General features: G+C 31.7%; 1 protein-coding gene across 1 annotated transcript; it reads right to left on the bottom strand.

Moving 5' to 3' along the window:
* LOC109356107 (MDIS1-interacting receptor like kinase 2-like) lies at positions 310-4,170 on the bottom strand. The gene is made up of 2 exons (XM_019599446.1): positions 924-4,170; positions 310-821 (listed from the first exon to the last, which is right to left on the bottom strand). The coding sequence occupies exons 1-2, from the start codon at positions 4,150-4,152 to the stop codon at positions 433-435; spliced, it is 3,618 nt and encodes a 1,205-aa protein (XP_019454991.1). The 5' UTR covers positions 4,153-4,170; the 3' UTR covers positions 310-432.

Here is an 18,094-nt window from a genome sequence, read left to right as displayed (position 1 = left end):
TTGGTTATTCCTTAACCAAGTAAGGCTGTAAATGTTAGTTTGACACTGTTTAGTGATAGTATAATGAGATAAGTTATCTCTTCTAGCTACTAAAATTATGACATGTGTCATATTTAATCATTTTCTACAAAAATAGTTCTAAAACTAAACAAAATAATATTCATGTCATACTTTTACTCGCGGGAGGAGATAAGTTATCTCTTGATACGAGGACATACTTTATTCTCTAATATAAAATAATGTTATACTTCAAATTTAAATAGACAATACTTCAAAGGTACATTATAAGGAATCCTAGTAGAGGTGGAAAACAAATGTGCAGAGTCAATTTAACAACACAATACTTCAAATTTAACAGTTCAATATACTACAAGGGTATGATTTTCAAGCACTTTTATGCAGTTCTAAATGCAGTAACTGTATTCTTTTGCTCTATTTTTGAAACTCCATAAGTTGGTTCATAGTGATCATCCCAAATGGCTCTGTAAGATAAGCCCTTTTAGTAATAGTAGTTGATATATCTTGTGCAACAGAACGCATTGTAGGTCTGGACTCTGGAGTTGTACGCGTGCATGCCAAAGCTATGCTCACTAGTACCATTATTGTTTGAGCTAATCGACCACTTGGTGGTGGAAGCCGATGGTCCAACGCATCTTTCAGAAGCACTTGTGCCTGCGGATCTATCGATGATGACGAAGGCCTAATTGAAGAGATGGTAGTTAAGAGATCTCTTGGGTGTTTTCCCATAATTACCTCCAATACCACCACTCCAAAGCTATAGACATCACACTTATCGGTGACCCTCATTGTTTGTGCTAGCTCTGCAAATTTCAAATTTTGTTAGTGGCCTTTTACTTTATATAGAAATATAATATTTGAATTACATTGGATAATTGGAATTTTGAATTGGTTGAAGCATGTACCTGGAGCCATGTAGCCATAGGAACCTGCCACCAAGGTCCAGTTTGAAGTGTTAGAACTGAGCTGCTTTGCTATGCCGAAATCTGCAAGATGGGGTTCGAATTCTGAGTCGAGTAATATGTTATTCAATGTAACATCTCTGTGCACAATTGGTGGAGAACAATCATTGTGTAAGTAGGCAATTGCATTCGCTATTCCATGCACAATTTCGACTCGTTTAGGCCAGCTCAGCTCCAAGCCTCCTTCTTCATAAAGAACTTCTGTCAAGTTGCCTCTCTCAGCAAATTCATAAATCAAGAACATTTGTTTCTTCCAGGAAAAATAACCATAAAGCTTGATAATATTGCGGTGTCTCACTTCTGTAAGTGTTCTTATCTCATTCGCAAAACTTCGGACATTAGTTGCTGGGATCTCGTCTGAGTTTGAGATATTCAGCCTTTTGACAGCAATAACTTCACCTGTAGATAACTCTGCTTTGTAAACACTCCCAAATCCTCCTTTTCCAATGCAGTACATGTCATTGAAGCCATTAGTGGCATTAAAAATTTCAGAAAATGTGAACCTTGTATCTCTTCCCCTTACTATGTGATGAAGTTGATCACCATCTTTAATAATTTTTGACTCTTCGTCAGGTTCATCGGCTTGCCGGCTGAATCTCAGCATTCCAAAAACAATAATAACAATAAATGATACACCACAAAATGGTATAATGACACTAAGAAGAATCTTTTTTTTACCCCCTCCAGATTTTTTTGCAGAGGTGCAAGGATGTGACACTAGCACACCACACAAACCTGAGTTTCCAACAAAGGCACCAGCTTTTGTTTTTGTGAAAATACCACCAGTTGGGATCGGACCGGTCAAGTTGTTGTAAGAAAAATCAATATTTTGAAGGCTGGGCATACTTGAGACGGATTTTGGAATTGTTCCTGACAGATGGTTGTGTGATATATTGAGAAACTCCAATGAAATAAGCTTGTCAAGATTTTGAGGAATCACTCCAGAGAAAGAGTTGCTGCTGAGATCCAAAAGTTGTTGGAGTGAGACAAGATTGGCAACTTCATAAGGTATTTCCCCTGAGAACTTGTTATGGCTCAAGTTCAAGCTTGTTAATTGCTTACAATTGTTGATCTCTTCGGGTATGCTTCCGTTGAAGTTGTTATCTGATAAATCAAGAATTTTAAGCCAAGTGAGTCTGCCAATACTCTTTGGAATTTTTCCTGTAAAATGGTTCCTGCTCAAGTTCAACGTGTAAAGTTGACTTATATTTCCTAATTCAGGAGGGATATTGCCGGTGAATTCATTGGATTGCAGGCTTAGATCTCGTAATTGACTTAACTTACCTAGCTCAGGTGGAATTTTTCCGGATAGTTGATTTCTACTCATTTCCATCCTAGTCAATTTGACACATTCACCCCACTTAGGAGAGAGCTCACCAACAAATTGATTTCCCCCAAGTGAGATATAATCAAGATTTGGATGAACCCCAAATGCTTCTGTGATGTTTCCACTGAATTGGTTTTCTTCAAGCCTAACTCTGAATAGTGTTGAACAATTTCTTATGGACTTCGGCAATAGCCCGGAAAAGCTGTTATGTTCGGCAGTCAAATAAAGTAGCATGCCACCACTGCACAAGTCAGAAGGCAACTCTCCTGTGAAGCTGTTTTCTGAAAAGCAGGCACGCTTCAATTTGGGACTGTGCTTTCCAAAATCTATGGGAATTGTGCCTGAGAAGTTATTGGAGAACACGCAAAAACTTTCTAAACCAGTTAGTTGAGTGATGGTCTCTGGCAACTCTCCATCCAAATTATTATTATTGACATCAAAAACACTCAATGATGTTAAGTTTCCAATATTTGCTGAAATGGTTCCCGAGAGCTCATTGTCATGAAGATGCAATCTTGTAATGTTTCTAAGGTTCCCAATGGTTGGAGGAATTGGACCGGAGAAATGGTTACTTGAAAGATCTAATTGTATAATTTCTTTCAAGTTTCCAATCTCTATAGGAATGTGACCAGAGAATGTATTATGAAACAGAAAGAGTATTTCGATTTTTGTCAAAAGGCCAATCTCCGGAGGAATCTCTCCTCTTAAACTATTGTTTTGGACTTGCAGAGAGATCAACTGAGTCCAGTTAGAGACCAATGAAGCAGAAATTTCACCAGAAAAGAAATTATCTGATAATGCCAACTCTGATATTTTAGTCAGATTGGATAGTGATAAAGGCAAGTGACCAGTGAGATCATTATTTGTTAAACTCAAGTACCTCAATTTTGTACAGAAGCCAAGTTCAAATGGAATTGTAGAGTTCAACATATTATGACTGAGATCAAGATAACTTAACTCCCTAAGTTGGCCTAAGGAGGAAGGAATAGGACCAGTGAAGTTGTTATAAGCTATATGAAGTTCTTTGAGATTAGAAAGCTTGGACAAGTTGGGTGACAATTTTCCTTCTAGCTTACAATAGGAGAGGTTGAGGTATTCAAGTTTGCTTAGATTGGAATATACAGATTCTGGTATTGTGCCATTGAAATTGTTCCAAGAGAGGTCAAGGTATGTTAAGTTTTGACACTCCATTATGAAACTTGGGATTTCATAGGTGAATTGATTGTCATACAAACTAAGGTAAGTTAAGAAAGGCATGCTTGAATATTTGGACCAGGAAGAAGGAGATATAAAGAAGTTATATCCAAGGTGCAAGTGTCTTACCTTAGGGAGATTTGTGATCTCATAGGGAATAGTACTGTTGAGACTGTTATTCCAAAAGCTAAGATATTGAAGCTCTTTTAGTTGCCCTAGCTCAGAAGGTAGTGTGCCTTCAAATGAGTTATTTCCAAAGTCTAGAAAAGTGAGCTTGGAGAGTTTACCAATTGTGGATGGAATTGACCCTTCAAGACTATTTCCAAAGAGGTTGAGGCTAGTGAGGTTGAGTAAGGAACCAAAATTCAAGTGAGATATTGTTCCATTGAGTTTGGAACTTCTTAAGTCTATCTCTGAGACAGTTGTATTGGTAGAGTCACAAACAATGCCACCCCAACTACAAAGGTTGTCAATGTTGTTGAAGGACCATGATGTTAGAGAAGAAGGAAGAGGAGGGGTTAGACTGTTTTTCCATTTCACAAGAGCTTCTGCTTCTGTTCTTGTTGAAGCTTCTGTGATTTTATGTGGTAGCAAAGATATGAAGATTATGTGAAAGATAAGAGCATGAGCCTTTTGATGACAAGTTTTCATGTCTCAAGTCTCAACTAGTATATGGCAAATGCAACTATGTAACTTTGCTTTGTAGTGTTACTTTAATAAGCACAATGTTATTTATAGTTTAAAAAAGAGAAGGAAAAAATATCTTCACGATTAAAACACAATTCTCTCATTTTGGTAGCGAATCGCGAATTGATTCTCTCGTACCAATTCGTGATTCTTTTGCGAACTGTTCCCTTTAAGAAATGAAATGGACTTTTACCGACAGTTTATGTAAAAGAAAAGAATAATAATTGCTAATGTAAACTCACTTACATGAAAGAGTTACAACAAACAAGAATTATTTTTATCCTTGGGTATTTCTCCTATGTGGTTGATTCAAACCTACAAGAAGCAACACTAGAATGACTATGCAGAGAACTATAGAAACCCTACTGAATATACCCCTAACATACCGATATTTGATAAGGTAACGTATTGTGTACTACGTACTTGTACCTATATCAAAGAGAACCACGTACTATTCCAAATTATACACGTTTATCATTAACATGTTTCATTCCACACTAAATGGTTGAATTTAGCCACTTGAAATGAAGCTTCTAGATAGATGTGACCATTTGTATCTCAGTAAAATTTCACAGTACTATTTATTGGATCCAAGAGAGTATGCATCACTCAAAATGCACCATAAACTCTCAACCAAAGAAGTGTGTCCTACCCTAAAGATAATAGAGGACTATTGGATAAAGACTGGGAAGGAGTATGGCTATGGTACTATGAAAAGTAAAATAATTTAAGCATGCATTCAAGACATCATCAAGATATAAGGAAATGAGATACAGTGTCTAGTACCGGAGAGTCTAATATTAGTCGATGACTTAATGCATGAAAACCACTTATATATGTTTGGTTTTTATTGCTTTATAGAACAATTATTTTTGAACTGTGTTAAAAAAACTAAGCTGGGTTTTTAGCTCTATGGGATTTACTCATTTAGCGTTGTAAAATCCTAAAAGGATTGCATGTGTTGGATTATAACGTGTGGGTCACTTACATTGAATGATATAATAGTAAATTACTTCGAACTTTCACATGCTTCCTAATCTATATATATATATCAGTCAGAACGAAAGGCGTGGGTTTTTACTTTGAAACATATTGGAAACTTCTTAAAAAGCAATGTTACTGAACAACAATAATAATAGCATTGAAGAAAAGCTGAATAAATATTGAACTCTTTGAGAATTATTTGTCCTCATTACTCAACAAATATATCTTTCTTCATGTTACACTTAGAGCCGACAATGAACCGAACTAGATATTCATTCGAAACTCAATTCTTTATTTAGTTTGATAAACATGGTTCATGAACCAAATGAACCGAACTTGAGGTGGAAATTGAGTTCATTAAATAAATCAGTCAAATTTGAATTGGATATAATTCGACTCATTATGTTTATGAGTTAGTTCGATATATATATAAAACTAATTTTTATGTTTATAATGACACTTATATTTATTGTTATTATATATATAAACAAGATGATTTATATATAAAATTTTTTGCAGTATTTTTAAAAAAATATTTATTTATTTATGTTTTCCAAATGAATCAATTCGAACTGAGCTGAACTCAACCTAAAAAATAAATTGTATCGAACTCGAGTCGAGTTTTGAGCCGAACCAATCTCTATCAAACTGGACTGAACTGAATTCAGGTTCAGCTCATTTCCAACCCTAGTTACACTCCCATTCACATTATCAATATAGTTTCACACTGAATTTTGGAACCTTGATTTCTGTATGTCACCCCCACCATGCTCGCATTGTCAATAGTCAACACTGCATAATATAATAAATTGACTCTAAAAGAATAAAAAAAGGATATTTAATTTGTTCAAACTTGATAGACAAAGACCAACATTACACACATTCATGAATTAATTCAATTGGTCATATTTTCTATGGAAAATAATAGAGTACAGTAACTATGTGAACTAGAGAATATTTGGTTAACCTTATGCATGTTTCTATCTCATTTGGTAGTGTAACTTTTCCATTTTTGGTACTACTGTATTAGAAAAACAATACCTAATGGTCAATTTAGTTTATGAAAACATATTTTATCATCATTAATAATTACAAGTATGTCACTTTATGTTCATCATGTTTCTTGTGTTGTACATAGCTAACAAACAAGTTCCATTAGGGCACAATGAAAGCATCAACCAATGTTACCGACTTGGTTGGTGCAGTGTGGACAATGCCAGCTGCATAGACTTCTATCACTGTAGATACATAAACAATGGAAACCAAACTCCCAAATGATACATAAACAACATACCCTTTTGGCTTACCAACTAGCCATTTCATGCATTATTCATTCTTAAATTGTACAACACCATAATCTTGGTCATCTTCATATTGATTTTCTAACAACATAGTGTTAGAAATATATTCGTGTATTTCTATATTTATGCTCAAGATCCAATCTGTCATTAAATATAATTATGATAATTGTATTTATTCATTTTTATCATATTCAATTAAATAAATTATATGATAAGGTCCTTGATTAAAAATTAGAGACTTGTTATTATAATAGAGATTATAATAATGAGAAACATGTTTATTATAATTTTTAATCTAAATTGTTCTTGGTCGTAGAATCATTGAGAATAGGACATCAATGACTTAGGTAGACCAATATATGTGTGACAGTATTTATTGGATAAATATTAATAGATCTCATTTATTAAATTGCACATATAGATGATGTATATGTGGATATGATCATTAAACTGACTCAATCGAGAATTCCTAATGGTTAAGATTACCTTAAATTGTCAATAGGAAATTCTCAAGAAGAAATGAAATAGTTTCCTTTGACTTGAGAATAACATAGTACTTAACATGTTATTTATCATACTTTGATTTCAGACACATAATGTCTCAGGTCGTTATTTGAATGAATATTGGGTGTGATTAAATGCTTGTAAAATTAATGATTATTCAAAAAGGAATCCATCAACTCTCAGTAATGGGTTTGAGCTCTATAATAAAATGACCTTGGCCAATGTATTACAATGAATAAAGAAATGAGTTTCTTTGAGTCATTATGGCAACTTACTAAAGTTTGACAATTGTACCATACTTTAAAGTTAGCACAGAGCTGTAAAGATGGAAGGAAATATTTTAATTAATCTTCTAGTGGTTCTATATATTACTTCATGCTATCTGGCCGTTAAGGAGTGTTGCTAGACGCCAACCTTGATTAGTAAATTAATTTAGTTAATTTACTACCAGCTTGGTATTGACCCTACGGGGTCACACACTAACGAGTGTTCTAATCTTTGCTAAATAATTATGTTATTTGATAATTTAATTTGATCAAATAAATAATTTTGTGGAATATTATTTTAATTCTTTGCTAGCACCAGGAATTAAATAATAGAGAAAAACATATTCTAAATTATTTATTTTTAGCTTAAAATAAAAGATGAGTTATTATGTTGTTTTATAAAACAATAGGTGGTAATTGGTTTGTAACAATTCAACCAATAGGTACCACTTGAGGAAAAGCAATATACACATAATGAAGTGTTGCTTGTGTTCATTTTCTGCACATGGCAATGCATCATATATATGGATATATGTGCAAAGAAAAAAAAAGTGTGTGGATAGAACAATATGTTCTTTTGTGTGTGAGTGTTCTGCCACTATGATTCTGGAGAGAATTAGAAATAAAGGCAAGTGTGCCACCAACATATATACCTCCACAAATAGAGTGTGCTTACTAGAGAGAAAAATTACATTATCTATGTGTAATTTCTTTCACATCTTTATTTGCTACACTTACATATAAAAGAGTTGTGTGAGTAAGAAATTCTGAGTTTTAGAGTGTCGTATTTTTCTGCTCTATTAGTTCAAAGAGTTGATAGCAAAGGTTGGTCTCGATGTGGATACACACATAGAGTCTTCATAATTTTGAAGAACAACTTTAAAATTCAGGAACTACAACCGGGTACGCAGTTTTTTCATTATATATAACTTTAAACACAAATAGATTCATGTTTATTCCGCTGCGTGTTTTAATAACACGATAAAAAAATTTCTTTCAATTGGTATCAGAGCAAAGTTTTGTGTTTAATTTATATATGATTATTTTGTATTCATATTGTTTATTTGTACTTGAAGAAACAATATATATATTCATAGTGAAATGACACTTGTCTGTCCCTTATATATTCAAGAGTATTAAATGGAAAAGTTTATGTAGTTGCTTGAGCAATAATAATATGCATATGATGTGATATTTTTATAAAACAAATTGATATTAATTTAATGATGAAATATAAGATGTTGTAGTGTTTTCGTTTCTGGACATAAAAAAAACGTAATTTTGTTATATGTTGCTCATAGTGAAGGGATGCAATGCAACACTGTCTTGAATACAGAAACATATATAATTATATGTTGCAGCCTTGCAGGATGAAACTAATAAAACTTCATTAAATAAGGTATATATAAAAAGTATGTGTTCTATAAAAGGCAATATATAAAGATATAGATATATAAAGGGAAGTGTGACATGTGTTTTATACATATGAAGATGTGGCATTTTTAGGCACTGTGTATAAAATCTATATCCACATATTATAAGATAGTTTTATGTGAGTACCTTCAAAACAACAACTTCTCTTCATTGTAAGTGTGAAACATATAAACTTGTTTTATATTGATTCTTTATTTTTATTTTTTTCTTTCTATAAGTTTTGCATTTTGAAAGAAATAAAAGGAGAAACAATATACACACAATGAAGTGTGACTTGTGTTTTTCAAAATGCTGGACGACAATGTTCTGTTCGGTACTATGCATCATGTGTATGTATATATATGTGCTAAGAAGAGATTGTCTCTTTGTTATATTTTAGTGACATTGCCTATGTACTATTGCTTTTGGTCACATGGTTGTTATATGTATATTTAATATACTTATATATGAAAGAGAGAGTAGTCCCTCTGTGTATGCAAAGAAGAGAAATATTTTAATTCTCTATTTTAAAAAATAACCTCTTTTGCATGCACTTGATAAATGGACAATATGCCGATATATATTATGAAGAGAAACAATATAAAGATAGCAGCAAATTAAATTTTTTTTTACAAGCACTAAGCATCAACTACATATATGTAGTATGATGAGAGAATTCTTTGTGAGTAAAATAAAACCTGCCACGTTTTTCAAAAAAGGAGAAAAATTCTCTCTCAGTTCCATATTTGTATTAAAAGAAGGAAAAAGTCCACAAAAGGATTACAATAACCATTGTGTGTGTTTTAAGAGCATATCATAGCCATTATCAAAATTTTCCAATTCCAAAAGTTAGAAAAGGAAATTTTATATGCCTGATAAATGTAGTGTTTCAATAATTATGATATATGCATAAAACTGATATGTATATATGATAGACATATATATAAAGAGTATGTAGCCGGTGTATTTCTATAAGCTTATACATTTTAAGAAAATGTTATAGAAATCTCAAACAGTGATATGTTAAAGAGTAACATGTGATGTTGACTTAGAATTTGATAACAAGGTGTGACATAAATTCTAGAAGACTCATAAATTAATTTAATTGATATATATGATGTATTAAATTAATTGATACATATGATGATTAAATTAATTGAAACATATGATGTTTTTTAAATTAAATTAATTGAAATATATGATGTTTCTTTAGAATTTAATAACAAGGAACGACTTGAATACCAGGTGACTTGTGAATTAAATTAGCTAACACATGTGATATTTTAAATTAATTGACACATATGATATTGTTTAGAATTTAATAACAATGAGCGACCTGAACACCAGGTGACTTGTAAATTAAATTAGTTGACATATGTGATATCTTAAATTAATAAAAACATACGATGATTGTTTAGAATTTAATAACAAAGAGCGACATGAATATCAAGAAACTTGAAAATTAAATTAATTGAAACATATGATTGTTTGTAAATTAAATTAATGGAAACATGTGATGTTTGTTTAGAATTTAATTACAGGGAGCGACCTGAATACTAGGGGACTTGTAAATTAAATTAGTTGAAACATGTGATGTTTGTTTAGAATTTAATAACAAAGGAACGACCTGACAACCAGGGGACTTGTAAAATTAAAATATTTAAAGAATATATACTAATAGGAACGACCTCACAAACAGGGGACTATTTGGTATAGATTTCTTTAATAAAATTGTATATGATACATTTGAATACTATAAAGTATGCATGAGAAACGACTTGACAACCAATGAACTCATTCATACTTTTAGCTAGATGAATTTATTTCTATTAGAAGAAATAATGATTTCTTTGATTATTATAATTTGTCTCTTTACATTTATTTTAAATGTATCTATTGACTTTATATTTTCAACAACAACAAAATTTGTCTACAATATTATTGCGCTCCATTCTTGAAACCTTCAAACTGGTTGGAGCCAATTATGATGATTTGTACCATAACATGAGAATGGTTCCCATGCATGAAAAGCTCCTTAACACCATTGATGGACCCACTATAGTTACTCCAGTGGACCCGTATAACACTGAAGCAACAAAGTGTATGAGAAATATGAGGAATATTATTTGAATACTAAATGCATTATTTTGACATCCATGAGTTGTGAACTTCAGAGGCAACATCAGGATATGGATCCAACTGTTGTCTTGAGCATCTTAAGAAGATGTATGATGGTCAAAGTAGGACTGCAAGATACCATTTATCTAAAAGGATGTTTAAACCTTCAATACATGCAAAGGATCAAGTTGGACCTTAAGTATAGAACGTTATTGGTCTTATTGAACAATTTGAGAAGTTAGAGTGCAAACTTGGAAAAGCGTTTTCTCAAGATTTGATTCTTCAATCACTTTGTGAATCATTTTCACGATTTATTCCAAGTTGGGCATGGAGAAACTGTTGTTGCCTTTAGTCATGCGATCAGTTTCTCTATATATAAAAAAAAAAAATTGTCAACTAGAAAAGTTCTAGTATTCGATTGTTGTTATTATGTTCCGAAATTTGTTTCAAATATAATTTCAATTTCAATGTTGGATTAACGAGAATTTCGTATTACTTTATATAATAAAATTTGCTATTTATCATGATGATGATTTATATGCAAATAAGTATCTCCAACATGACATTTATGTCTTATCAAATGTGAACTTCAATCTATTTATGCATGTTTTCTAAGAGGAAAAGAGATACTTTATTGAATAAAACATATTTTTGGTATTATATGCTTGATCATATTGGAGAGAAAAGAATTAACAAGTTACACAAGCAAGGTTACCTTGATCCATATGATTATGAATTATATACAAATTGTGAATCTTGTCTAAAAGAAAAATGATCAAATCTCCATTTTTGGGAAGTGGAGAGGGCTTCTAAATTACTAGGATAATGCATACAGAAGTATGTGTGCCTACGAAAAATTAAAGCCAAGAAAGGGTATTCTTATTTTATTACTTTCAGTGATGATATGTATAGATATGGTTTCTTATATTTCATGAGACATAAATCTGAATAATTTGAAATGTTTAAAAGATTTTGTGTTGAGGTATAAAAGAAGTTTACTATGAATATGGAATATGGAAAATAAATGTGAAGACATTTTTATTAATTGAGAGCTATGAGGATGTGTACATGACACAACCTTAAGGATTCACACCCTTGTCTGACCCTAATAAAGTTTGCAGGATGCACTGATTTATTTATGGATTAAAACAAGCTCCTAGAAGTTGGAACATTCATTTTAATTAAACAATTGAAAAGTTCAATTTTGTTAGATTTGAACATGTGCTTTGTGTTTACAAAGAGGTTAGTGGGAGCATAATTATTTTCCTAGTATTATATGTCGATGACATATTGCTTATTGAAAATAATGTACCAACATTACAAGGTACAAAAGGTTTGATTATCTATACAATCTTCATGAAATATTTGGGAGAAGCAACCTTTATTATGGGAATAAAGATTCATATAGATATATCCAAAAGGTTGGTAGGACTCTCTCAATTCGTGAATATTGATTTGGAGAGAGAACACATGAATAAGGTATCATATGCTAGTCACTGGGAGCTATCATGACTTATACACGACCTAATGTTGTGGTTCCATTCACCAAGACACTTAGGTTAAAAGAGTTTGACAAACACAAGTAGAAAAATGGGAATGAGATACATGACTGATTGACTCTAGTGCAAGTGGGAGATTGTTAGAAATATATTCGTGTATTTCTATATTTATGTCCAAGACCCAATCTGTCATTAAATATAATTACGGTAATTGTATTTATTCATTTTTATCATATTCAATTAAATAGATTATATGATAAGGCCCTTGATTAAAAATTAGAGACTTGTTATTATAATAGAGATTATAATAATGAGAAACATGTCTATTATAATTTTTAATCTAAATTGGTCTTGGTCGTAGAATCATTGAGAATAGGACATCAATGACTCGGGTAGACCAATATATGTGTGACAGTATTTATGAGATAATATTAATAGATCTCATTTATTAAATTACACATATAGATGATGTATATGTGGATATGATCATTGAACTGACTCAATCGAGAATTCCTAATGGTTAAGATTACCTTAAATTGTCAATAGGAAATTCTCAAGAAGAAATGAAATAGTTTCCTTTGACCTGAGAATAATATAGTAATTAACATGTTATTTATCATACTTTGATTTCGGACACATAATGTCTCAGGTCGTTATTTGAATGAATATTGGGTGTGATTAAATGCTTGTAGAATTAATGATTATTCAAAAAGGAATCCATCAACTCTCGGTAATGGGTTTGAGCTCTATAATAAAATGACCTTGGCCAAGGTATTACAATGAATAAAGAAATGAGTTTCTTTGAGTCATTATGACAACTTACTAAAGTTTGATAATTGTACCATACTTTAAAGTTAGCACAGAGTTGTAAAGATGGAAGGAAATATTTTAATTAATCTTCTAGTGGTTCTATATATTACTTCATGCTATCTGGCCGTTAAGGAGTGTTGCTAGACGCCAACCTTGATTAGTAAATTAATTTAGTTAATTTACTACCAGCGTGGTTTCGCCCCTACGGGGTCACACACTAACGTGTGTTAATTTTGTGGAATATTATTTTAATTCTTTGCTAGCACCAGGAATTAAATAATAGAGAAAAACATATTCTAAATTATTTATTTTTAGCTTAAAATAAAAGATGAGTTATTATGTTGTTTTATAAAACAATAGGTGGTAATTGGTTTGTAACAATTCAACCAATAGGTACCACTTGAGGAAAAGCAATATACACATAATGAAGTGTTGCTTGTGTTCATTTTCTGCACATGGCAATGCATCATATATATGGATATATGTGCAAAGAAAAAAAAAGTGTGTGGATAGAACAATATGTTCTTTTGTGTGTGAGTGTTCTGCCACTATGATTCTGGAGAGAATTAGAAATAAAGGCAAGTGTGCCACCAACATATATACCTCCACAAATAGAGTGTGCTTACTAGAGAGAAAAATTACATTATCTATGTGTAATTTCTTTCACATCTTTATTTGCTACACTTACATATAAAAGAGTTGTGTGAGTAAGAAATTCTGAGTTTTAGAGTGTCGTATTTTTCTGCTCTATTAGTTCAAAGAGTTGATAGCAAAGGTTGGTCTCGATGTGGATACACGCGTAGAGTCTTCATAATTTTGTAGAACAACTTTAAAATTCAGGAACTACAACCGGGTACGCAGTTTTTTCATTATATATAACTTTAAACACAAATAGATTCATGTTTATTCCGGTGCGTGTTTTAATAACACGATAAAAAAATTTCTTTCACATGGATGGTATGTTTTGTCTAATGTTACTAAATGTTGGTCAAGTCTTTATGGTCCACTCTGCCATCTAAAAAAGATTTTTTGAGTATCAACCATTATATCATGACCTTGGTCAAAGGAGGATATGTTTATAACTTATTGCTCACAATATATTTAATGACAAAAACCAATGTCCGATGGAGATCTCGTATTAGATTTAACTTTTTAGTTAGATCGGTTGATGTCATATATAATTAATAATTATCTACATATATATAATTATATATAAATATAAAATCTTATACAATTAATAATTAAGTATAATTATATTGAATTAACATTTCTCTAACTTTTTGGATTTAAATAAAATAAAACAGTAGAGTAGTTTCCTTTTTCTTAATTTTGAGTATAACGTCAAATTCACTTCTCATGTTAAACTAGTTTAATACAATCTTCGGTCCAACCACTCATTCAGTCGAAAATAAAAATCAAAGTCATTTCTAAATCTGGTAAGTGGTCAGACATGTCGAACCATCCAATCTGGTCCTTTCGACATTAAGATCAATAATTTATCTCTCTAATACTAGAGATCATTCTTTTGCACATGCCAATATGTGGTGCTCTTGCAAAGTGTAATTGTATACTAGATGACTCATCAAAGCCACGTGCATGGTGATACCTTTGTGTCATTTTAAGGTTTAAAAATCATGAGAAATGGAGAATATTTTTACTTATAATTTACCCATGATTTTTTATTATGTGATAATGGACCATGATTTAACTTAGTAGATTCTGATAGAAAAGCTTATCAGAACCCACCAACAAAATTAAAGATCAAAATACAAAAGAAACTAACATATGGGTCACTTGAGAGTCCATATTCGATATCCTCATTCATAATTATTTTACTTTGTATCGTAATTGATCATAATTACTGAAGAAAATGGGGCAATGTGATCATAAATATACCAGCATTTTGTAAAAGAATATATTATTATACAATATACATAGAAAAGTCATCAAGACATGATGTGAAAGCAAACAAACCAAACTTTATAAGAGAATAAAGTGTATAAGAGAATGAGAGAAGTGAATATGAATACAAGATTAAAAGTAGGGTTAAACAAAATATGCATCAAATTTATGTACATGAGAATAATTGATATTGCAAACACAATAGCAAACTTACCACAAGATCCTTGATATTTAACTACAGTCACAAATCATTTTTCCTTCCAATCTAAGGGCGAGAAGCAATATTGTGAAGAAGATCTTTGCTCCTGATCTTGACAAGGTTTTGATGAAGACACCAAAATCACCAAAAAGAAGAAAATGAAGAATACTTATGAAGACAAAGAATATTAAATCTCCAAGAAAATAAGATTAAGTCTCTATAAATACTTCTATCCTAAAACTCTCAGTTATGCAAAGAAGTAATGCTCAAACTATTTTTAAAGAATAATGAAACACTTTAAAAATGCTTAAAACATTTTTTGAAATGAAGTGTAACGGGTTACTTCATTCAAGTAACAAGTTACATGTGAGAGAAAAAGAGTTATCCAACTTAAAACTGTACAGAGTAATCCATTATCGCCTTTGAGTAACAGATTACCAGTTTTACAAAAGTTGAGTAACCGATTACCCAAATGGTGTAATCGATTACTCTAATTCGTTTTTAAATAAACAATGGACAGTGAGTTTGGGTAATCGATTAACCACTATCAGTAATCGATTACTGAAGACTGTTGCATGAGATTTCAAATTTCAAAACAAAATGTTTTCACTCCAAATGAAATCTCTTCACTTCAAACAACTCCTACATTTTCAGAAAGACACCATGGGTGTTTGGAAAGTCTATATAAATACTCTAACTCTCATAACATAAAGACAGAACTTTTATACAACTCTCACACGACTCTGAAAAATTCTCTCACTATTTTTCTGCACTTTTGCACTAAGTTCTTAAACTTTCAAAAGAAATTTTTTTCTGAGTTACTTGAAGTAATTGTTTCAAAGTTTTACAAATCTATTGAACATTATTACTAAGTATACAAAGAGAGTTGATTGGATTGCAAGTGTTATAATATTTCATACTTGTAAAGGCAATCCAAAGCCATCACTGAAATTCTTCATTCATTGCAATANATATTGAGCATTATTACTAAGCATATAAAGAGAGTTGATTGGATTGCAAGTGATATAATATTTCATACTTGTAAAGGCAATCCAAAGCCATCACTGAAATTCTTCATTCATTGCAATAAAGTTTCTTTCACATGGTATGAATAGAAAGGGGATAGAGTAACTTAGGTACTTAGAGATCTCGGGGTGAGACTTTGTAATTACTACTCATAATATTTAGTGGAAAATCTCTTGTGTTGCAAGAGTACTGGACGTAGCCTTTGGTGGACAAGAAGGTGAACCAGTATAAAATCCTTGTGTACTCTCCTTTCCCTTACCTTTTTAATTTATTCTTGTTTATTTTCTGCAATATTATTCGCTGCACATTAACTCTTACATTTTGCAGAAAAAGTTATTACAATTTTAAGTCAACTAATTCACCCCCCTTAGTTGCAATCTTGTTCTTACAATTAGCACCAGAGCTATATTTGAGTAAGATACTCTCAAATCTGATCCTACATCAAGATGGCCTCAAGATCATTCCTCGGAGAAGGTTTCAACATCAACTGCCCTTCAAGCTTTGTTGGAGAATGTTATTATTTATGGAATATTAGAATGAGGATCTTTGATCTTTATTTAATCTCAAGACTTAGACATATGGAACGTTATTGAAGAAGAACCATATATACCCTTCAATGTTATCAACAGTATAAGGGAAATAAAGCCAAAATCATCTTGGAACGATGAAGACAAAAAGAAGGTACAATATGATTTAAAGGCAAAGAACATTCTCACCTCCGCTCTTGGTATTGATGAATTCTTTAGAGTACCAAATCGTAAATGTGGGATACTCTAGAGGCTACACACGAAGGAACAGAGGAAGTAAAAAGATCAAGACTCAACACTCTTTTTGAGGAATACGAAATGTTTTGCACGAAGCCTAGAGAGAAGATTCTTGATCTACAAAAGAGATTTACTCATCTTACCAATCACCTTCTTGCACTTGGCAAAGTTCTATCAAATAGTGACTTGAACTTAAAAGTTCTTAGATCATTCACCAGAATATGGCAACCAAAGGTAACTGCAATTTCTGAAAAGAAAAGTTTATCCAAAATGTCTTTAGCTGCTTTGTTTGGTAAATTGCAGGAACACGAACTAGATCTTAGCGAACTTCATCAACACGAGGAGCAAGAAAAGAAGAAGAAAAATATTTCTCTAAAAGCAAAAGTAGATAGATATGACTCATCCGGAGATGAATTAGAAAAAGATGATGCGAAATATATAAGTCTATTCGTAAAGAAATTCAGCAAGTTCCTAAAAAGGAACAAAGTCGCAAACGTTGGTCAAATAAGGAAATTCACCAAAAGCAATGATGTCTCCACCTCAAGTCAAAACTTTACATGTTTTGAATGTGGCAAACCCGGTCACATGAAGATGGATTGTCCAAATTTGAAAAAGGGTTCTTTCAAGGGAAAGAATGATATAAAGACTGGACGAAGAGCATACATTACTTGGGAAGACAATGATACAAGTTCTGCATTTGAAATAGAAAACGAAGAGCAAGCACATCTATCACTTATGGCATCTCATCATTCTGATAATGAAGAGGTAAACGACTCTAATATGTTTTCTTCTTCCAACTTCAATCTGCATTTAGTGATCTACATGATGAATATGTTAAATTGTCAAAAATATTTCTAAAACAAAAATCTGAAATATATGCATTTAGAAACAAACCTTCTTCATCCTCTTGCCAAAACTGTGTAACTCTTGAAAATAAAGTATTAACATTAAGCCTTGAACTTAATAAACTAAACAAGAGTGGTAAAAGCTTAGAAAAGATTATCAATGATCAAAGACACTCAACAGACCGAAGAGGTCTTGGCTATTCAAAAAGCCATGGTTTCAAGAAACCAAGTGTCCAAAAGAAAATAATCTTTCAAAAGAAAAGTATTCATACATT

The sequence above is a fragment of the Lupinus angustifolius genome, chromosome LG09, assembly GCF_001865875.1.
Source record: "Lupinus angustifolius cultivar Tanjil chromosome LG09, LupAngTanjil_v1.0, whole genome shotgun sequence".
NCBI lineage: Eukaryota > Viridiplantae > Streptophyta > Magnoliopsida > Fabales > Fabaceae > Lupinus > Lupinus angustifolius.
This window is presented reverse-complemented; position numbering and strand designations above follow the sequence as displayed.